Source organism: Jaculus jaculus, chromosome 18, assembly GCF_020740685.1.
Source record: "Jaculus jaculus isolate mJacJac1 chromosome 18, mJacJac1.mat.Y.cur, whole genome shotgun sequence".
NCBI lineage: Eukaryota > Metazoa > Chordata > Mammalia > Rodentia > Dipodidae > Jaculus > Jaculus jaculus.
Window position 1 is genome coordinate 35,546,264 of NC_059119.1, and position 22,733 is coordinate 35,568,996.

Genomic DNA, 22,733 nt, shown 5'->3' on the forward strand with positions numbered 1-22,733 from the left:
TGTGTAATCCTAAAAGTATTGAGAAACCAGAGTTTGAGTTCTTGAAAAGAAAAAAAAAATTAGCCGGGCATGGTAATGTACTCCTTTAATCCCAGCACTTGGACTGCAGACATAGGAGATTCACTGTGAGTTCGAGGCCACCCTGAGACTACATTGTGAATTCAGGTCAACCTGAGTTAGAATGAAACCTTTCCTCCAAAAAACCAAAACACCACCAAAAAGAAGTTGCTGTGGTTCAGAGTCACATGAAACAAAGTCTTTCTAACACCTGATGGAAGCTTGGCTGGCAACTCACACTTGCAAGCTCACCATTCAGGAGGCTGAGATAAGAGGTTTGCTGCAAGTTCAAGAATATCTCATGCAAAAAAAAAAAAGAAAGAAAGAAAGAAAGAGAGAGAGAGAGCAGTGACTCGGCAGTGGCAGTTAAGGGCCCTGCTTGCAAGGCCTGACCACCCTGTTTTGATTCCCTAGTATGCATGCAAAGCCAGATGCACAGAGTTTTGGAGGTCGCTCATGGTGGTAGAGGCCCCCTGGTGCACCCATTTCCCGCCCACCCACTCTTTCTGCTTGCAAACAAATAATTTAAATTAAAAAAAGAAAAGAAACAAAAAGGAAGGATCTGAGTTGTCCTTCCTTCCACATGAGCCTTAGCCAAGTATGAGAGGCATCAGAATTTCTGTCTGTGAAATGGGCGCAGCGGTGGCACAGGGGACACTCGGGTTGCATCTGTGTCTTGTTCTTCAAAGCAGGTCCCCGCTTCCCATTCTGCTAGAAAATATTTGGACTTTTTTTTTTAAAAAACACAGGGTATATCTGAGTTTAATTTTGGTTCTCCCGTTTTCTCCTGTTTCACATTGTTTCTCTTTGCTCCAAATCCACCTTCCTCCTTGCCCAGGGTCTGGATGCCGACAGCCTCCGTGTGGAGCCTCTGGGTGAAGACAATTCAGGGGCACTTTACTGGTACTTCTATGGCACACGGATGTACAAAGAAGACCCGGTTCAAGGCAGGCCCAATGGAGAACTGTCTTCAAGCAGGTACTCTCTCTAATGTCAGGTCCGTGGTGACCGCTACACGTATGTTTAAAAATAATGTATCGGAATTACACAGCGCTTTATCCTAATGACATAACTAGCTGGCTCCAGCATCCCTAGAAAGAGATGGTAAAGAGCTATTTTCATACAGAAACAGAAAGGATCACTTCATAGCCTCTGCCACAAGGCCACATGAAAGATAATGTGTTTTTGGTATAAAGTTGTTGATAAGAGATTTCCTGAGAGGGGACCAAAACTATACCACAGACTGTTGTATACAGCAGGTTTCTCAACATCTCGGTGACGTGAACATAGCAGTATTGCCTCCCCCGTTTAAGCTATTTCAAGGTGGAATCTCACTGCAGCCAAGGCTGACCTGGAATTCCCTCACTGCCATCCTCTTACCTCTGCCTCCCCACTTTGTGATTAAAAGGCATGAGCCCCCACATCCTGCTCTAGTTTCCCACATTCATTGGCAGACTTTAACAACTCTTTCTACTAGAACAACAAGTTGAGGCAGGAGGCAGAGATAGGAGGATTGATAGGAGTCTCAGGCCAGCCTGAGACTACATAGCGAATTTCTGGTCGGCCTGAGTAACAGCAAGACCCTACCTCAGAGTAGAGGAGCCAACAACCTGGGCGTGGTGGCGCACACTAATTCCAGCACTTGGGAGGCAGAGGTAGGAGGATCGCAGAGAGTTCGAGGCCACCCTGAGACTACATTTTGAATTCCAGGTCAGCCTGGGCTACAGAGAGACCTCACCTCAAAAAGCCAAAAGAAAAAGAAAGAAAGGAGGGAGGGAGGGAAAGAAAATACTCTCAAACAGCTGCCTGCCCTCGTGAGGGCTGTGAGAGCATTGTAGGTGCTGAAGGGCCTCAGGCGCTTGTTTTCTTTAGACTTCCTTATTGTTAGGAGCAGTGTTCACTCTTGGCCAGGTGTTAGATCTTATTAGCTGGTTTGATTTTTTTTTAAATTGTTTTTATCTAGATAGGGTTTCACTGAAGCCTAGGCTGACCTGGAACTCACTCTGTAGTCCCAGCCTGGCCGCGATCCTCCTACCTCTGACTCCTCAGTGCTGGGATTAAATGCATGCACCACCATGCCTGGTAGATACTGTATTTTGAAATTACACAATGACAGTTTTCCTTGGTCCCACAGTCTCATAACTCCTGTGGAAGACAGTAAATCACTTTGCTCGTCCTCAGTGACCACCACAGAATCCTTTCTGGTAACCTTGTGGCCAAAAATACTGTAAATACTCATACAGAAATAATACGGAACTAGTCAGTCCTGTGTCAGAACATTTCTATTGAATGATACCATTTCTTAGGGAAAATGAGAGACCAAAAAATGCCTCAAGTGTTCTTGGAAAAACAGGAAAAAGAAGAGGGAGGCCCCCCAAACGCAAGAAAGTACAGGAGGAGGTTACAGCAAGGTAAGAAAAGCTCGTTGTTCTTTGGTCACAAACTCTCATGATAATAGGAACCCTTAATCTTGCTTCTTCCTATGTTTTTCATTTCCACATGTGCCTTGGGAAGGACATGGGTCTTATGTGATGGAGACTTGAGTGGTTGGCCACGTGAAAATGTCAAGTACTCACTAAGCAGCTGGAATCCCTGATGGATATGACTTGTAGAGACAGAATAAGAATGTGAATGAATGAATAGGTACACCAGGATCTCCTGCCACTGCAGATTAACTCCAGATGCATGCACCACTTTGTACACCTGCCTGGCTTTGCATACAAGTACCTTTAACCACTGAGCCATCTCCCTAGCCCTTTGCCACAGAAAGGGAAGGTGGGAATGAGGGAAGGAGAAAGTGAGATATGAATGAGAATGAGCACACCAGAGCCTCATGCCACTACAAACGAACTCCAGAAGCATGCACCACCTTGTTCAATCTGGGGATTCAAACCCTGCCTGTTGTGCTTTGTAAGCAAGTGCCTCTAACCACTGAGCAATCTCTTCCAGAACCTTTACCTTCTCGTTATTATAGAAAATTACATTATGTAACTACAATGTTTTCCCAAACACAGAATGGTATATCAATAGCATATAACAGTTAGCCACAGAATTAACTCAATCCACTTTTTTGTAGTATAATTAATTTTAAAATGTATAGTACAATGAAGGTTTCTCAGATATTTACAATGGATCATGCATAGTTTTCAGGATTTTGTAAAAAAAATTTTTTATTATTTTTAGGTTTTTATTTTTTATTTTTAAAATTTTTTTTGTTTATTTTTATTTATTAATTTGAGAATGACAGACAGAGAGAGAATGGGCACGCCAGGTCCTCCAGCCACTGCAAAGGAACTCCAGACGCATATGTCCCCTTCTGCATCTGGCTAACGTGGGTCCTGGGGAATTGAGTCTCGAACTGGGGTCCTAAGGCTTCACAGGCAAGCGCTTAACCGCTAAGCCATCTCCCCAGCCCTATTTTTAGGTTTTGTTTATTTATATGCAAGGCAAAGAGAGAGAATGAGAATGGATTCACTAGAGCCTCTTGCCACTGCAAACTAGTTCCAGATATATGTGCCACTTTGTGCATCTGGTTGGGGCTGGTGGCATGTCTTTAATCCCAGCACTTGGGAGGCCAAGTTAGGAGGATTGCTGGCAGTTCAAGGCCGCCTTCAGACTACATAATGAATTCCAGGTCAGCCTGGGCTAGAGAGAGACCCTTCCTCAAAAAACCAAAAGGAGGGCTGGAGGGATGGCTTAGCAGTTAATGCACTTGCCTGCAAAGCCAAAGACCCAGGTTCAATTCCCCAGGTGATGCACGTGTCTGGGGTTTGTTTGCAGTAGCTTGAGGCCCTGGCATCCTCCCTCCTTCCCTCTTCCTCTCAGTCAAATAAATAACTACATGAAAATAAAATATTAAAAAAAAATCTTAAAAGAGAAGACAGGCTTGGCGGTGCACACATCTAATCCCAGCACTTGGAAGGCAGTGGTAGGAGGGTCTCCATGAGTTTGAGCCCACCTTGAGACTACATAGTAAATTCCAGGTCAGCCTGGATTAGTGAAACTACCTCAAAATAAATAAATAATAAAAAAAAATTTAAAAGGCTGGAGAGATGGCATCACTATTAAGGTGCTTGCCTATGAGGTTTAAGGACCCGTTCTACTTTCCAGATCCCATGTTTGTCAGATGCACAAAGATGAGGCAAGCACAAGGTCACATGTGCCTGCTAGGTGGGGAAAGCATCCGGAGTTTGATTGCGGTGGCTGAGACCCTGGTGCGCCAATTCTCTCTCCTGCTCTATCTTTAAAAAAATAAAATAAGGGCTGGAGAGATGGCTTAGCGGTTAAGCGCTTGCCTGTGAAGCCTAAGGACCCCGGTTCGAGGCTCGGTTCCCCAGGTCCCACGTTAGCCAGATGCACAAGGAGGCGCACGCGTCTGGAGTTCGTTTGCAGAGGCTGGAAACCCTGGCGCACCCATTCTCTCTCTCTCCCTCCCTCTATCTGTCTTTCTCTCTGTGTCTGTCACTCTCAAATAAATAAGTAAATAAATAAATAATTTAAAAAATAAAAAGAATAGTTATAATCTAATTTGTCCTATGTAAATATACTTATACTTCATATTAGGATATTGGACTTACCATTGTAAACCTATACAGGTGAGGCCTGTTCTTAAAAGTTTCTAGTTATAGAATAAGCAGCTGCTTAACACTACAATTAGAAAGTCTAACTGTGGGCTGGAAAGATATATCTTAGTGGTTAAGACACTTGCCGGCAAAGCCAAAGAACTTAGGTTGGTTTCCCCAGGTCCCACATTAGTCATATTCACAAGGTGGTACATGTATCTGAATTTGTTTGTAAAATCTAGAGGGCCTGCCTCTCCCCCCTCTGCCTCTTTTTCTCTCTCAAATAAATAAAACATGCACACACATATATTTAAAAAGAAAGTCTAAGCACTTTAAATGATTTTGGAATAGACAATTTCACTTATGCTTTTAAAGATAGTTTTAAATATATTTTATTTATTGGAGAGAATGGACATATCAGGGCCTCTAGCCAATGCAAATGAACACCAGAAGCATGTACCACCTTGTGCATCTAGCTTACCTGGGTCCTGAGGAATTAAACCTGGGTCTGTAGGCTTCACAGGTTAACTGCTAAGCAAACCATCTCTCCATCTCTACCAAGGCACATTCCTGGAATGAGCACCATTAGTTCTAGGCTGGCCTGAGCTACATAGCCAGGCTCTGTCAATAACCAGGACCAGAAGAAGAGAGAGGGGCAGGGAAGGGGAAATTCCTAAGAAACCACTGTATGAATAGACAGTATGAAGAGATCAGTTAAGTTTAACAAGATTACAGTACTTCACTAATTGCTTAGCAATGTTTGTGAAAAATGTCCCATAGTCACTTGTGATCTATACATATAACATGTTTCTGGATTTTGTTAGAGGTCCTCACTTCTATTTTCATTTCACTGTAACCACCAATAATTAAAGTACCTCAATGGGAATATATAGAATCATCTTCAACAGCTGGGTGTGGTGGTGACTTTAATCCCAGCACTCCAGAGGCAGAGGTAGAATCACAGTGAGTTTGAGGCCACTGGGACTATACAGTGAATTCCAGCCTGAGTTAGTGTGAGACCCTGCCTCAAAAAATAAAAACAAACAAATCTAGAATCATCTTGAAGAACACATGAGCTTGTGCTGCCCTCTACTGGAGAGTGACAGGTCTTGAGTCTGTCTAGCTGCACAGCCTCTTTTCTTTTCTTTTCTTTTCTTTTCTTTTCTTTTCTTTTCTTTTCTTTTCTTTTCTTTTCTTTTCTTTTCTTTTCTTTTCTTTTCTTTTCTTTTCTTTTCTTTTCTTTTCTTTTCTTTTCTTTTCTTTTCTTTTCTTTTCTTTTCTTTCTTTCTTTCTTTCTTTCTTTCTTTCTTTCTTTCAGAAAAGTAGGTTGTAAGCTGGAATTGCTGCTAAAAATGGGAGTACTAAAACACAGTTACTCCAAAAGTATGGCAACAATATGAATATAGAGGAAAATAATAACTTTAGAATTTTTTTATTCAAGAATGCATCTCACTGTAGCCCAGGCTGACCTGGAACTCACTCTGTAGTCCCAGGATGGCCTTGAGTTCAGAGCAGTCCTCCTACCTCTGCCTCCTGAGTGCTGGGATTAAAGGCGTGTGCCCCCACACCCGGCCCATGCTGATTTCTAACTGGTTCACATTCTGCAGAATGCCAAGCAATTTTGGACATGCCTGAATGGTCCCTCCTTTTACTGTGTTTCAGTGAGAAGCAAGAGGAAAACTCCTTGGCATCAGAGCTACAGACGAGAAATGGTAATGACCTCCACTGCCGCTTAGAAAGGATCCAGCACATGCATCCTGTTAGGATGGTGACTCAGTTTCCAGTCACAGAACAGCTAGGATGGTGGCCCCTTCTCCACTCCACTCCGCAGTCTCACCCTGGGCTCATCACAGACACTTCAAGACCAAAATAGGTCAAGTCTATGGCCATGCCATCCTGAACACACCCAGTCTCATCTGATCTTGGAAACCAGGGTTGGGCCTTGTTAGTACTTGAAAGGCAGAATGAGGTCTCTTCACAAGTGCCATAACACCTGGTACATACGCTATATCACTGTGAGTTTGAGGCCACTCAGACTACAGAGTAAAATTTAGGTCAGCCTGGGCTAGAATGAAACTCCCACCTCAAAAAAAAAAAAAAAAAAAAGACACAGAAACAGGAAATTCAAAAGTGTGGGTCAGGTAGTCATGGTGGCACCCACCTTTGAACACAGCACTCTGGAGGCAGAGGCAAGAGGATCACTTTGAGTTGTATTCTGCAGAATGTGAGCCCAATGAAAAAAACAGATTGGAGAGGGAAAAAAAAGCCAGATTGGGCCAGGCATAGTAGCACATGCCTTTAATCCCAGCACTTGGGAGGCAAAGATAGAAGGATTGCTATGAGTTCAAGGCCATCCTGAGACTACAGTTTCCAGGTCAGCCTGGGCTAAAGTGAAATCTTACCTGAAAAACAAGCCAGGAATGGCAGCGTGTGAGTTCGAGACCATGTTGAGACTACCTAGTGAATTCCAGGTTAGCCTGGGCTAAAGTGAGACCCTACCTTGAAACACAGAAAGAAGGATGGAAAATAAAAGGAAGAAAAACTGTGTTTTCCTGGCCTTCACACACATGTACAGACATTTTTTTTTAAGCAATAGCACCGCCCCCCCCCCCCCCCCCCCCCCCCGTTTTGGTCATTTTAGTCATGTCCAAGAATGGTAAGAACATAATTTCCTATTGCAGCCTAGTGTAGTAAATCGATCTCTTTCCTTGATAGGGTCCCGAGGACCAGGCCAAGGCACCTGGTGGCTGCTATGTCAAACAGAAGAGGAGTGGAGACAGGTCACGGAGAGCTTTCGAGAGAGAACGTCTGTCCGAGAGCGGCAGCTGTACAAGCTCCTCAGTGAGGAGTTCCTGCCTGAGATCTGCACCATGATTGCTCAAAAGGTGAGTCCTTCCTTGCTGCTTGTGAGGTTCCGTTTGTCCAGTCGGACTGAGGAAAGTACACATTGTCCTGAGTGGTGCAAGCTGTCATCTCTCCCAGCTGGGTTATAGTACGGAGCCCTGTTTCACCCACTCTTTTCCCATGGGTCATGATACGTGATGTTCTTTCTCCTGGGAGACCCTGAGCCACACATGCACCAGTTCTTAGAATGATGTGCGTGTGTGCGTGCGTATGTTTTGTTTGGTTTTTACAGGGAGATTCTCATTGTAGCCCCAGGTTGACCTGGAATTCATTATGTAGTTTCAGGATGGCCTCAAACTCTCTGCAATCCTCCTACCTCTCTCTGCCTCCTGAGTGCAGGGATTAAAGGTGTGTGCCACCAAACCTGGCCAGAAAGATATTTTTCTTAGCCTGGAACCAGCCTTCCTTTTCTTATAATCATCATCAATAAATGTGCCCTGTGAGCTGGGCATGGTGGTGCACGCTTAATCCCAGCACTCGGGAGGCAGAGGTGGGAGGATCGCCATGAGTTCGAGGCCACCCTGAGACTACATCGTGAATTCCTGGTCAGCCTGAGCTAGAGCAATACCCTACCTCAAAAAAACAAAAAAGAAAAAAAAGGAGGAAAAAAAAAAAAACAGAAATGTACCCTGAGCTGGCTTCCCCTGTCCTTAAAAGACCCATCTTAGAACCTGTTTCTCCCTCAAAATATCCCACTTTGAGGAACGTTTGTCTTGGTTGCTCCAGTGTCCTACCTGACTGAGCTGTTCGTAGCTTCTCCATGCCAGGGCCGGTCGTAGTTTCATGAACCATGTGTCTTGTGTTTCAGTGCACATATTCCCTAATTCATGACATTTTTAAGTATCTTTCTGCTCTTCTTCCTTATCCCCTTTTAATTATCATGTATTTATATGAGAGGGAGAGAGGGAGGGGGAGAGAGAATATGGACATGCCAGGGCGTTCAGCCACTGCAAATGAAGTCCACATACTTATGCCACCCTTACATCTGGCTTTGCCTGGGTACTAGGGAATCAAACCTGGGTCTGCTGCCTTTGTCAGCAAGCACTTTTACCATTAAGCCATCTCTCCAGTCCCTTTATCCTCCCCCACCTTTTTGTTTGTTTGTTTGTTTGTTTTTGTTCTTTCCAGGTAGGGTCTCACTCTAGCCCAGGCTGACCTAGAATTCACTGTGTAGTCTGAAGCTGGCCTCGAACTAATAGCAATCCTCCACCTTTCAAGTACTGGGATTAAAGGTGTGTGCTAAACCAGTAGTGGTCTTTAATCAGCACGTGTCTTTAATCCCAGCACTTGAAAGGCAGAGATAGGAGGATCACTGTGAGTTTAAAGCCAGCTTTAAAGCCTGGGCTAGAGTGAGACCCTACCTGGGGTGGGGTGGGGTGGGGGGGGGGAGTCTGTGCTGAGCGAGACCCTACCTTGAAAAACCAAAATAAATAAATAAATATAAAAATAAAAATGAGAAAATAAATCTGTTTTTTATAAACTAACTGCTCTCATGCATTTAATAGCAGCTAAATTTGTTAAAAGCTTTAAAAAAAGTTGTTACAGCCAGCCATAGTGGCACACGCCTTTAATCCCAGCATTCGGGAGGCAGATGTAGGAGGATCGCCACCTTAAGACTACACAGCGATTTCTAGGTCAGCCTGGGCCAGAGTGAGACCCTTCTCAAACAAACAAACAAACAAGCAAACAAACAAACAAACAAACGTTACTAGCCGGCCGTGGTGGCACACGACTTTAATCCCAGCAGTAGGGAGGCAGAGGTAGGAGGATCACCATGAGTTCGAGGCCACCTTGCGACTACATAGTGAATTCTAGGTCAGCCTGGAAAAACCAAAACAAAACAAAACGTTGTTATTTACACAACCAGGGTCTCTTGCTCACTACAGATGAGCACCAGAACCTTACACCACTTTCTGTGTCTGGTTGATACATGAGTGATACATGAGGGGCTCGAACCTGTGCCGCACAGTTTGCAAGCGAATGCTGTCCATGGAAGGACTGCATGGTGTCACCACCAATGTTTCATCCTGAGAAGGGAGGGAGGACAACTACCCCCTTTTAATGTTACTGACAAGCCACACTTGAAGTCATACTTAGTGGCACATACCTGCAAACCTTGCACTCAGGACATTCACAGAAGAGGATCACAAGTTCAAGGCCAGCCTTGGCTGCCCAGCAAGATGTAATCCCCTTGTTTTTGAAAAGAATTTGAAAATCAGAACATGTTCACTTGAAAGCTGCTAGCTCCATGAACACACTCTGTTTCCTTCAGCACTGGCAGTTTCTTCCCTAGATGTTTCCTCCCATTTCTTGCTTTACTTGATCTCCTTGTGAGTTTAAGCTTCTTCGGCTCAAGGGGTTACCTTCACTTTGTGTGTCACAACTAAAATGATGCGTTCTCTCTGTGTTGATGGCTATTCACATTGGTTATTGAGTGTTCAGCGATGCTAGCGTACTTTTTTTTTAATGAGAGGGAGAATGATTTCCAGCCACTGCAATTGAACTCCAGACACATGCGCTACCTTGTGCACATGTGTGGTCTTGTGCATCTGGCTTACGTGGGACCTGAAGAGTTGAACATTTGTCCTTAGGCTTCATAAGCAAACACCTTAACCAGTAAGCCATCTCTTAAGCCTGATGCTAGTATTTTTGTGTTTTTTGGTTTTCTTTTTGGCTTTTCGAGGTAGGGTCTCACTGTAGCCCAGGCTGACCTGGAATTCACTATGTAGTCTCATGGTAGCCTCAAAGTCATGGCGGTCCTCCTACCTCTGCCCCCCAAGTGCTGAAATTAAATGCATCCCCTACCACGCCCAGCTGGATGCTAGTATTTTTGCTTAATATTTATTTGTTTGAGGGAGGGGGCAGAGGCAGATACACTGAGAGAGAGAATGGGAGCTCCAGGGCCTTCAGCCTCTGCAAACAAACTTTACGCATGCACCACTTTATGCACCTGGCTTACGTAGGATTTGGGGAATTGAACCTGGGTCCTTACGCTTTGCACACAAGCACCTAAACTGCTAAGCTATCTCTCCAGCCCCAGATGGAAGTATTTTTTATTAAAAGTTGTTCATAGGACACTTATCAATGATAATCTGAAGGGAATATAATTAAAAAGTATTACTTTAGGGGCTGGAGGGATGTATTACCAGTTAAGGCGTTTGCCTGCAAAGCCAAAGGAGCCAAGTTCAATTCCCCAGGACCCACATAAGCCAGATGCACAAGGGGTTGCATGCATCTGGAGTTAATTTGCAGTGGCCGGAGCCTCTGGCATGCCCATTCTCTCTCCCTCTTTCTCTGTTAAAAAAAAAAAAAGTATTATGTTAGGCCAGTCATGGTGGAACACACCTTTAATTCCAGGGAGGCTGAGGTAAGAGGATTGCTGAGTTCAAGGCCACCCTGAGACTACATAAGTGAATTCCAGGTCAGCCTGGGCTACAGGGAGACACTATCTTGAAAAACAAAACAAAACAAAACAAAAAAAAAGATTCATGCCAGAGAGGTGGCTTAGTGGGTAAGGTGCTTGCTGCAAAGCCTAGGGACTGATGGTCGACTCTTCAGGTCCCACGTAAGCCAGACACATGGTGATGCAAGGGGCACGTGCGTCTGGAGTTTGATTTCAGTGGCTGGAGACCCTGACGTGCCAATTCTCTCTCTCTCACTCTCGCATGCTAGGCAGTTACAGCACTGACTCACACCTCATAAAAATTAAATTTTTGAAAAATATTTAACAATGGTATTAGTAATATGCTGAGTAAGATACAAAATTCCACATGGATCAGAATTTTGATTCTTTTTTCTTTGTGTTTTCTTTTGTGAGCGAGAGAGAAAGAAGCAGATAGTGAGAGAGAAAGAGAGGCAGATAGAAAATGGGTGCACCCAGATACATGCACCATCATGTATATCTGGCTTTCGTGGGTCCTGGGGAATCAAACCTAGGTCCTTCAGCTTTGCACAAAAGCACCTTAACCACTAAGCCATCTCTCTAGCCCCAGAATTTTGATTTTTGTAATATTTTGTGTATCCATGTATCTTACCCAGAAAAACCATATACAATCCCTAGAAAATAACTGCATAAGTAATGTAAGTAAGCTTGGTAAGTTCGGACATGTGTGTACCATGTGTATTACATCTCCACAGTCAAAGAGATTAATAATCATCCATCACCCACAGACGTTTCCTGTGTCCTGGTACCATTCTGTTTGCTTATGTGCTCAGAATAATTAAGTTTTCTTAAAAAAAAAAAAAAAGGAAGGAAGGAAGAATTTGGTGCTGGTAAGATGGCTTAGCAGTTAAGGCAGTTGCCTGCAAAGCCTAAGGACTCTGCTGTGATTGCCTAGTACCCATATCAGCTAGATGTACAAGGTGGCACACGCATCTCGAGTTCATTTGTAGTGACTAGAGGCCCTGTTGTGTCCATTCTCTCTCTTATCTGCCTCTCTCAATAAATAAGTACATGATTTTTTTCTGAGCTTGGTGGCAACCACCTTTAATCCCTCCACTCAGGCAGCCGAGGTAGGAGTTCAAGGCCAACCTGGGACTACATAATGAATTCAGGGTCAGCCTGGGTTACAGCAAGAAGACTCTACCTCCAAAAAGAAGGAAGGGAGGGAGGGAGGAAAAGGAAGCTGGGTTTGGTGGCGCACACTTTTAATCCCAGCACTTCAGATATTGAATTTTCTTAAAATAATAAAGACATAATTTGCAAATAACAAAATGCCAGGAAACACTTTCAGAAATTACTCTTTGGGCTCTCAGAATTCAAAGTTAGCACAGTGCAAGAATGAATTTGTACAAGATCTTTTCTCTTTTTGTATTAAAGGAGGCAGAGGTAGGAGGATTGCCGTGAGTTCAGGGCAACTCTGAGACTCCATAGTGAATTCCAGGTCAGCCTGAGCTAGAGTGAGACCCTACCTCGGAAAAAACAAACAAACAAGCCAAAACATTGTAATCTGGTCCATCTTGATGAACCAGTGAGTTTATTGGGCTGAGTGACTGTCATATAGCTGCACCACCAAAAGCCCCGCCCCCTCATGGATAAGCCTCAAAAGCTGCATTTCTGCAGCCCAGCCCCAGCGAGCCTTCCGCCTAGATAGTCAGCCCTCCACTGCTCCGTCCCCCAGCGCCCTTGTGTAGCCACAGCAGGATTATGTGGAGCTGCTGGTAGGCAGGAGGCTATGGAATCTCAGGTGAGGATGTGATGTGCCTTTCCCCACGTCCTTCTGTACACATGTCCTGTGAGGGTCTTGTGTCAGTGATCACAGCTTTCTAATTCAAAACCTTGATGAGGGCTGTAGAGATGTCTTAGCGGTTAAGGTTAAGCCTTAGGATCCCAGCCAAAGGATCCTAGTTTGATTCCCCAGACCCACATAAACCAGATGCACAAGGGGCACATGCATTTGGATTTCATTTGCAGTGGCTGGAAGCCCTGGTGCACCCATTCTCCTTCTCTCTGCCTCTTTCTCTCAAATAAATAAAAATAAATACAATTAATAAAAAACACACCTTGATTATCCGAAACTACTAAAATAAGCCAGGTGTGGTGAGGCATGTCTTTAATCCCAGCACTTGGAAGGTAGACGGAGAAGGATCACCTTGAGTTCAAGGCCAGCTTGGGCTAGAGCAAGACTACCTCAAAAAACAAAAGAATGGCCAAGCGCGGTGGCACACGCCTGTAGTCCCAGCACTTGGGAGGCAGAGGTAGGAGGTTTCCATGAGTTTATGCCACCTTGAAACTACATAGTGAATTCCAGGTCAGTCTGAGCTAGATAGAGTGAGAGCCTACTTCAAAAAACCAAATATATATTAAAAGAGGAAGAAATTAATAAAAGCAGGAGGCACACCTATAATCCCTTCACACGGAGGCAGAAGCAGGAAAGTTGTCAGAAGTTAAAAGCCAGTCATGACTACAAAATGAGATGTGCTCTAACACAATAACAAAAATCCTTGCTTCCAAAAATTTGGCTATAAGATTAGGGTAAAATAATAAAAGATTGGGAGGGTCTTAACTAGATTTTGCTTTTTATTTTCAGGTTCTATGTAAGATTTTACTTTCACACACAAAAAATCAAAACTAGGCCCAGTGTGGTACAAGTCTTTAGTCCCAGCACTTGGGAGGCAGAGGTAGGAGAACCACCGTGAGTTCAAGGCCACCCTGAGACTATATCGTGAATTCTAGGTCAGCCTGGACTAAGGTGAGACCCTACCTTAAGGGAAAACAAACAAACAAAAAAGTACTTTGTTCTCGCTTCGGCAGCACATATACTGAACTTGGAACAATACAGAGAAGAAGAAAAATTGTTGGGGTGGAGAGATGGCACAGTTAAGTTGCTTGACTTCAGAACCTAACGACCTGCGTTTGATTTCCCATTTATGCCATCATAAAGGCCCTCATCTCACACGTAGCCCCAAGAGCTCCTCAAGCAGTTTCCTCAAGAAGTCTAACTCTCGCCGGGTGTGGAGGCAGAGGCAAGAGGATCACTGCTAGTTTGAGGCCATCCTGTGACTACATAGTGAATTCTAAGTCAGCCTGGGCTAGAGTGAAACCCTACATTGAAACACCAAATTAACTAACAACTAAATGAATAAATAAATAAATAAGTCTAACATTCGCCCGGCATGGTGGCACACGCCTTTACTCCCAGCACTTGGGAGGCAGAGGTAGGAGGCTCGCCATGAGTCCGGGGCCAGCCTGGGCTAGAGTGAGACCCTGCCTTGAAAAACCGAAATTCAATATACAAGGCCTTGCTGGCAGGGTGCATACTCCAGAATTTCCAAAATGCACATGCATGTGCGGAGACACCTAGGTTTACACTGTCCTCGCACTCCTTTGAGATTCCTCGCTGTGGTCGTTCGTTTCCTAACCTCATCAGCTGAGCCCCCCGCGTCCCCAATGCCGCTGCTCCTGCGGCTTTTCCACTCACTCCCTCACTTAGAGCCGAGCCCAGGCAGCTACCTGCCTGCCACTCAGTGACCAGCTGCTCCTAGTACCCCCTTAGAGCTCTCCCACCAGCTGAAGGCCGTAGATATTTGGGGGAGGATTCTTTTTGTTTTGTGTGTTGTGCCGTGGTTCTTTAACAGAATCTGGCTGTGTAGCCCAGGCTGACCTAGAACCCGTTACCCTCCTGCATGAGCCTCCCAAGTGCTGAGATCACAGATGTGCCTCAGCATGCCAAGCTGAAGGAAGAGTTTTGTTAATGTCCCAGCAGTTACGGGAGTTTCTTACCAGTGATGGAGGTTGTCATAGGAAACCCTTGGCTGGTTGTGGGGTTTGGTTTACTTCCTCTGTTACCGTGCTAGCTTCCAACCTTGTCCCGCTGAAGAGCTGTTTCTCCTGATAATCCTAAAGAAGGGCACTTGGACATTCTCGAAATAAATCCATTGCCAGTGTACCCTAATGGTCACTGTACTGATGGTGTTGACAGCAGAGAACACCCTAATCTATCTTTTCCTCACTTCTAACTATAGGGAAAACGTCCACAGCGCACAAAGACAGAATTTGAACCTAGGTGTGTGTCTGACTACCTGTCCATCAAATCCATCAAGCGAGAGGTGAGTGTGTGTGAGTGTAGAAAGGTTTATTTGGAAAAAAAAAAAAAAAAAAAAGAACTTCCATTTCATGTACTTATTTTCCCTTTCCCTTTTTTGATGTGTCTAAATCTCAAACTTTTGGGAAATATTCTTTTTGTTATTATTGTTTTTCCGAAGTAGGTTCTTGCTCTAGCCCAGGCTGACTTGCAGTTCACTATGTAGTCTCAGTGTAGCCTAAAAGTGACAGTGATCGTACTAACCTGTGCCTCACGAGTGATAGGATTAAAGACATGCACCACCACGTCAGGTTCCAAGTACTTATTTATTTTTAATATATTTCATTTATTTATTTGAGAGATAGAAATTGGGGGGGAGAGAGAGGGAATGGGGACTCCAGTCATTGCAAACAAATTCCAGATGCATGCTCCCCCTGTGCATCTGGCTTACATGGGTCCTGGAGAATTGAACTGGGATCCTTTGGCTTTGCAGGCAAGCGCCTTAACTGCTAAGCCATCTATCTCTCCAGCCCCCAAGTTGGTTTTTTTTTTTTTTTTTTTTTTTTTTTGAGAGAAAGAACGGGAGCACCAGGGCCTTTCAGCTTCTGTGAACAAACTCTAGGCGGGTGTGCTCCCTTGCCCCATTGCGTCACTTTTGCATCTGGCTACATGGGACCTGGAGATCTGAACACACATTCTTAGGCTTCCGCAGGCAAGTGCCTTAATGGCTGAGCCATCTCTCCAGCCCTCATGTTATCTTTTTAATTTTATTCATTTATTTGAAGCACAAAGAGAAAGAGTGAGGAGAGAGTATAGGTGTGCTAGGACCTCTAGCCACTGCAAACAAACTCCAGATGCTGCACCTTTGTAAAGCTGCGTTTATTTGGGCACTGGGAAATCGAACCTGGGTCTTTAAGCATAGCAGCCAAGCACCTTAAATGCTGAGCCACCTCTCCAGACCCCTGTAGATAATTCTTATATGCACAATACATTTCTAGCAAGAGAAGATACAAACATAGGACATATGCCGGGTGTGGTGGCACACACCTTTAATCCCATCACTTGGGAGGCAGAGGTTGGAGGTCTGCCTAGAGTTCAAGGCCACCCTGAGACTACATAGTGAATTCCATTCCAGGTCAGCCTGAGCTAGAGTGAGACCCTGCCTTCGAAAACCAAAAAAGAAAAAAAGACATATTTGCCTTTTAATAATTACAAGGTGTGGTGATGAATACCTTGAGAGGCAGAGGTCTGTGAGTTCAAGGCCATCCTGCTACTACGTAATGAATTCCAGGTCAGGCTGGGTTAGATGAAGACTCAGCCTTGGGAAAGCCAAAGAGAAACAAGGTAGTTTTTTATTTATGTTTATGTACTTATTCATTTATTTGGTTTTTAAATGATTTTATTTACTAGAGAGAGAGTGTGTGTGTGTGTGTGTGTGTATGCATGTGCACCAGGGCCTCTTGCTACTGAATCAAACTATAGGATCACAAATTTTTTGTGTTTTTATTTTTCGAGTTTAGGTTTTGCTGTAGCCCAGACTGACGTGTGAATGTCTATGTAGTCTCAAGGTGGCCTCAAACTGACGATGATCCCGAGTCCTGGTATTAAAATAAAATATATTTGCCCTGCTATTGTTGTTTTGTTGTTTTCAGTTTTGTTTTGAAAATTGTACTTATTTGTTTGTAAGCAAAATATAGAGAGACAAAAGAAAATGGGCAAGCCAGGGCCTCCAGCCACTGCAGATGAACTCCAGATGTATGTGCCACCTTGTGCATCTGGCTTCATGTGTGCACTGGGAAATCAAATGCAGGTCATTAGGCTTTGTAGGAAAGCATCTTAACCACTAAGCCATCTCTCCAGCCTCAAATTTCATTTTCTTTTTCCCCCCAAGCTAGGGCCTCACTCTAAACCAGGCTGACCTGGAATTCATTATGTAGTCTCAGGCTGGTCTTGAACTCACAGCAATCCTCCCACTTCCGCCTACTGAGATCTGAGTTTCAAAGACAAATGTGTTTTTATTAACTGAGGTTTTAAAATTAGTGAGGTAGAAGTGAAAGGTGGAAGGAGACGTCTAGATGACTGGTGGAGCTCTAATTGATCACAGTAGCAGTTGGAGAGTGATGTGGAAGAAGCTAGAAGGAATGGTGAGGTGAAGGGGTGAAAGCTGCTCCTTTTCCTCTTCTCCACTGCAAGAGGGTTGGCTGGCTGCCTCTCTGCCTACGTTGCGTCTCTCCACAGATGGCCTTTCTGCCTTGTTTCTTAGTTTTACCTGGGTCCTTCCGAAGCCTGGCTACTGTCTACTGAATTCTCCACTTCCCACGTGTTTACCTCTTTTAGGCACTGTGTGTACCATTACATATAAAGTCAGTGGTTACAGAAACTATTACCTCAGGGTAAGGCTCAGTGATTAAAGGCACTGGATAAAAAGCATTGAAAACACAAGAGTTTATTGGGGACATGTTATTCAAACCACCACTGGGGCTCACTCTATAGCCTTGTTGGCCTAGAGCTCACTATGTAGAGCAGACCCAGAGTGCTAATGCACCAGCCTCCCAAGGTCTGGGATTACAGTGTGTGCGAGTAAGCCCCGCTGACCCCTTTTTAAAAAACAAGAAAAAGAAAAATGGGCGAGAGAGATGGCTTAGAGGTTAAGATGCGTAGGGACTCATGTTTGACTCTCGAAGTCCGATGTGAGCCAGTGCACAAGGTGACGCAAGGCCTCACATGCAAGGCCTCACACGAGCACAAGGGGGCGCCCACGTCTGGAGCTGGACTGCAGTGGCCGGAGGCCCCGGTGTGCCAATTCCATCTCTCACTGTTGCTCTCTCACATAAAAAGACCCATCTATTGGCCTTGCCTCAGAAAAGGGAAAAGTAAAGAAAAAATTTTTAAAATATATTTAATAGGACAGGAGAGAGAAAGAGGGGGATCCTGCTACTGCAAATGAATTACACTCGGTGCATCTAACTGTGTGGGCATTGGAGAATTGAGTCTAGGCTACTAGGCTTTGCAAGCAAGTGCCTTTAATTGTTGAGCTATTCCCCATTCCCAGCAGACCATTCTGAAAAGAAAGAAAAAATACCCAGGTTCATATTTTGTATTGATTATTTCATTGTACTAGTTCTTTTTAAGTTTTTTGTTTGTTTGTTTGTTTTGGGTTTTTTTTAGTTGTTGTTTTGTTTTTTTGGCTGGTTGTTTTTTGTTGTTTTTTTTTTTTAATTGTTCGAGGTAGGGTCTCAGTCCAGGCTAACCTGGAATTCACTATGTAGTCTCAGGGTGGCCTAAAATTCATGGTGATCCTCCTACCTCTGCCTCCTCGGTGCTGGGATTAATGATGTGCACCACCACACCCGGCTTTCCCTTCTTGTTTTTATTTTTTTTTAGGGGGGAGTTCTAAGGTAGGGTCTCACTCTGGCCCAGGCTGACCTGGAATTAACTACACAGTCTCAGGGTGGCCTTGAACTCATGGCTATCCTCCTACCTCTGCTTCCTGAGTGCTGGAATTAAAGGCATGTGCTACCATGCCTAGTCTCTCTCTCTCTTTTTTAAAGCACTACTAAATTGGTTTCAAGATGTGAACCTAGGGCTGGAATGATGGCTAGGGGTTAAGGTGCTTGCCTACAGCCAATATAATAACAAATGGAGAAAAACTAAATGGAGACCCAAATTAACAAAATTGGAGATGAAAAAGGCACCATCACAATAGATACCAGACAAATTTAAAAAATCACAGGGACATACTGTAAGAACTCCACTAAGTTTGAAAATCTGAAAGGTGGATGATTTCTTTGATTTATATGACCTACCTAAATTAAATCAAGATGAGATTAATAAATTAAATAGACCTATAACAAGTATGGAGATCCAAGCAGTTATCAAAAATCTCCCAACTAATAAAAGTCCAGGCCCAGATGGATTCACTGGTGAATTTTACCAGACCTTCATGGAAGAACTAACACCACTGCTTCTTAAACTTTTCCATAAAATAGAAAAAGAAGGAATCCTACCAAACTCCTTCTACGAAGCAGCATCACCCTGATACCAAAGCCAGGCAAAGATAGAACAAAAAAAGAAAATTACAGACCAATCTCCCTCATGAACATAGATGCAAAAATTCTTAACAAAATATTGGCAAACAGAATACATAAATATATCAGAAAGATCATTCACCCCGACCAAGTAGGCTTTATCCCAGATATACAGGAATGGTTCAATGTACACAAATTGGTAAATGTAATACATTATATAAATGGACTGAAGGACAAAAATCACATGATCATTTCATTAGATTCAGAGAAAGCATTTGACAAAATCCAACATCCCTTCATGATAAAAGTCCTACAGAGACTGGGAATAGAAGGATCATATCTCAATATAATACAGGCTATTTTTTACAAGCCTATAGCCACATATTACTAAATGGAGATACACTTGAAGCTTTTCTACTAAAATCAGGAACAAGACAAGGGTGACCACTGTCCCCACTTTTATTTAATATAGTACTGGAAGTCTTAGCCATAGCAATAAGGCAAGAGACGCACATAAAAGGGATATAAATTAGAAAGGAAGAGATCATGTTATCATTATTTGCATATGACATGATTCTGTATATAAAGGACCCTAAAGACGCTACTAGCAAATGTTAGAGCTGATAAACACCTATAACCATGTAGCAGGATACAAAATAAATAGACAGAAATCAGTAGCCTTCCTATATGCTAACAATAAACATACAGAAGATGAGATCAAAGAAACACTCCTCATCCACAATTGCATCAAAAAATAAGTAAATAAAGTACCTTGGAATAAACCAAACTATGGAAGTGAAGGATTTCTACAATGCAAACTTTTAAACACTCAAGCAGGAAATTGCAGAAGACGGTAGGAAATGGAAAGACATCCCTTGTTCTTGGATTGGAAGAATCAATATTGTGAAAATGGCAATCTTACCAAAAGCAATCTACACATTTAATGCAATCCCCATCAAAATTCCAGCCGGGTGTGGTGGCACATACCTTTAATCCCAGCACTTGGGAGGCAGAGGTAGTAGGATCACTGTGAGTTTCAGGCCACCCTGAGATTACATAGTGAATTCCAGGTCAGCCTGGACTAGAGTGAGACCATACCTTGAAACCCCCCCCCCAAAAAAAAAAAAATTCCAATGGCATTCTTCATGGGAATAAAAAAAAAAAAGCAATCCAAAATTACATTTGATAACATGAAAAACCTTGAATATCTTAAACAATTTTGAGCAACAAAAATAAGGCTGGTGGTATCACCATACCTGATTTTATCCTCTATTACAGAGCCATAGTGACAAAAGCAGCGTGGTACTGGCACAAAAACAGACATGTAGATCAGTGGAACAGAATAGAGGACCCAGATGTAAGTCCAGGTAGCTATAGCCACCCGATATTCGACAAAAATGCCAGAAATACTCATTGGGAGTTAAGACAGCCTCTTTAGCAGATGGTGCTGGGAAAACTGGATATGTATCTGTAGAAAGGTGAAAGTAGATTCTTTTCTCTCTCCGTGCACGACAATTAAGTCCAAATGGATCAAAGACCTTAATATCACACATGAAACACTGAAAGTGCTAGAGGAAAAAAGTAGGTGACTTTCTGAACATAATCCCAATTGCTCAGGCAATAAAATGACAGGACCGCCAGGACCTCATGAAATAATTACAAAGCTTTTGTACAGCAAAGGACACTGTGAATAGAGCAAAGAGGCAACTACAGAATGGGAGAAAGTCTTTGCCAGCTACACATCTGATAGAGGATTAATATCTAGGATATACAAAGAACTCAAAAAAATAAATAAGAAAATAGCCCAATTAAAAATGGGCTATGGAATTAAATAAAGAGTTCTTAAAAGAAGAAATACAGATGGCATATAAACAACTAAAAAAAAGTTCTATATCCCTTGTCATCAGGGAAATGCAGATTACAACTGTTGAGATTCCATCTCACTTCTGTCAGATTGGCTACCATCATGAAAACAAATGACCATAAATGCTGGCAAGGATGTGGAAAAAGAGGAACCCTTCTACACTGTTGGGAATGCAATCTGGTCCAGCCATTGTGAAAATCAGTGTGGAGTTTCCTGAGACAGCTAAAAATAGATCTGCCATATGACCCAGCTATAGCTCTCCTAGGCATATATCCTAAGGACTTGTCTCACTTCCTTAGAGATACTTGCTCAACCATGTTTATTGCAGTTCTATTCCCAATACCTGGGAAATGGAACCAGCCTAGATGTCCCTCAGCTGATGAGTGGATAATGAAGATGTGACACATTTACACAATGGAGTTCTACTGAGCCAGTAAAGTACTAGTAAAGTGCTTTCAAGATGTGAAGCTGGGGCTGGAGTGATAGCTTAGTGGTGAAGGTGCTTGCTTGCAAAGCCAAAGGACCCAGGTTCCATTCCCCAGGACCCACATAAGCCAGATGTACAAGTTGGTGCATGTATCTGGAGTTTGTAAGTCATGATAGCTGTTAGAAATGTGGCCTAGCCGTAGGCAAGGGTTTGATTCCTCAGTAGCCACATAGTCAGATGCACAACGTGGCACATGTATCTGGAATTCATTTGCAGTGGCAAAAGGCTTGCCATGTCTACTTTCCCTCAATAAAAGAGTTACTATTGAAACCAGGCATGGTGGCGCACGCCTTTAATCCCAGCACTCGGGAGGGAGAGGTAGGAGGATCGCCATGAGTTCGAGGCCACTCTGAGACTACATAGTGAATTCCAGGTCAGCCTGGGACAGAGTGAGACCCTATCTTGAAAAAAAAAAGAAAAGTTACTATTGCCAAGCAAAACAGCTCATGCCTTTTAAATTCCATTTTTGGGCTGGAGAGATGGCTTAGCGGTTAAGTGCTTGCCTGTGAAGCCTAAGGATCCCGGTTCGAGGCTCGGTTCCCCAGGTCCCACGTTAGCCAGATGCACAAGGGGGCGCACGCGTCTGGAGTTCGTTTGTGGTGGCTGGAAGCCCTGGCTCGCCCATTCTCTCTCTCTCCCTCTATCTGTCTTTCACTCTCAAATAAATAAATAAATAATGAACAAAAAATATTTTTTAAAAAAAATTCCATTTTTTGGGAGCCCAAGAGAAACAGCACATCTGAGTTTGTTGTCAGCTTTGCCCAAAATAACAATAGATAGCAATCAAAAGAGCTGAAGTCCAGCATGCTTGCGCGCCCCTTTAATACCAGCACTAGGGAGGCAGAGGTAGGAGGATCGCTGTGAGTTTGAGGCCACCCTAAGCCTACATAGTGAATTCCTGGGCTAGAGCAAGACACTACCTTGAAAACCAACAAAAAAAAAAAAAGAAAGAAAGAAAGAAAGAAAAGAAAAGAAAAGAAAAATTACAAGGGCTTGAGAGCTGGTTCGGCAGTTAAGGCACTTGGCATTTGCCTACAAAGCCTAAGGACATGAGTTCCAGTTCCCCAGTACCTACATAAAATCAGATGCACAGTGGCGCTGGTGTACCCCTTTGATTTGTCTGTCCCCCTCCCCTTCTTCCCTTCCCCTCTCCTTTCACCCTTTCCCCCTCCTTTCCTGTCTCTTCCCTTTCCCTAGCCCCTCCTGTCTCCTTTCCCTTTGTCCTTCTCTCTCCCCCTCCCTTTCTGCTTGAAAAATATATTAATTAACAAAACATGGGTTTTCACCTGCCATGGCAGTGGGGAAGAT

The 22,733-nt window shown here is 43.6% G+C and overlaps 1 protein-coding gene across 2 annotated transcripts in view; it reads left to right on the forward strand.

Moving 5' to 3' along the window:
• Nucleotides 1–22,733, forward strand: part of LOC101596182 (cat eye syndrome critical region protein 2 homolog) — a 169,363-nt gene that overhangs the window by 106,757 nt on the left and 39,873 nt on the right. The window contains exons 4-8 of one of the 2 annotated variants that reach the window (XM_045137710.1): nt 896–1,035; nt 2,364–2,468; nt 6,282–6,331; nt 7,335–7,504; nt 14,988–15,071. In XM_045137710.1, coding sequence (XP_044993645.1) covers nt 896–1,035; nt 2,364–2,468; nt 6,282–6,331; nt 7,335–7,504; nt 14,988–15,071 — 549 coding nt within the window. The remainder of the gene's footprint in view (nt 1–895; nt 1,036–2,363; nt 2,469–6,281; nt 6,332–7,334; nt 7,505–14,987; nt 15,072–22,733) is intronic. The other variant, XM_045137711.1, reaches the window with a different exon arrangement.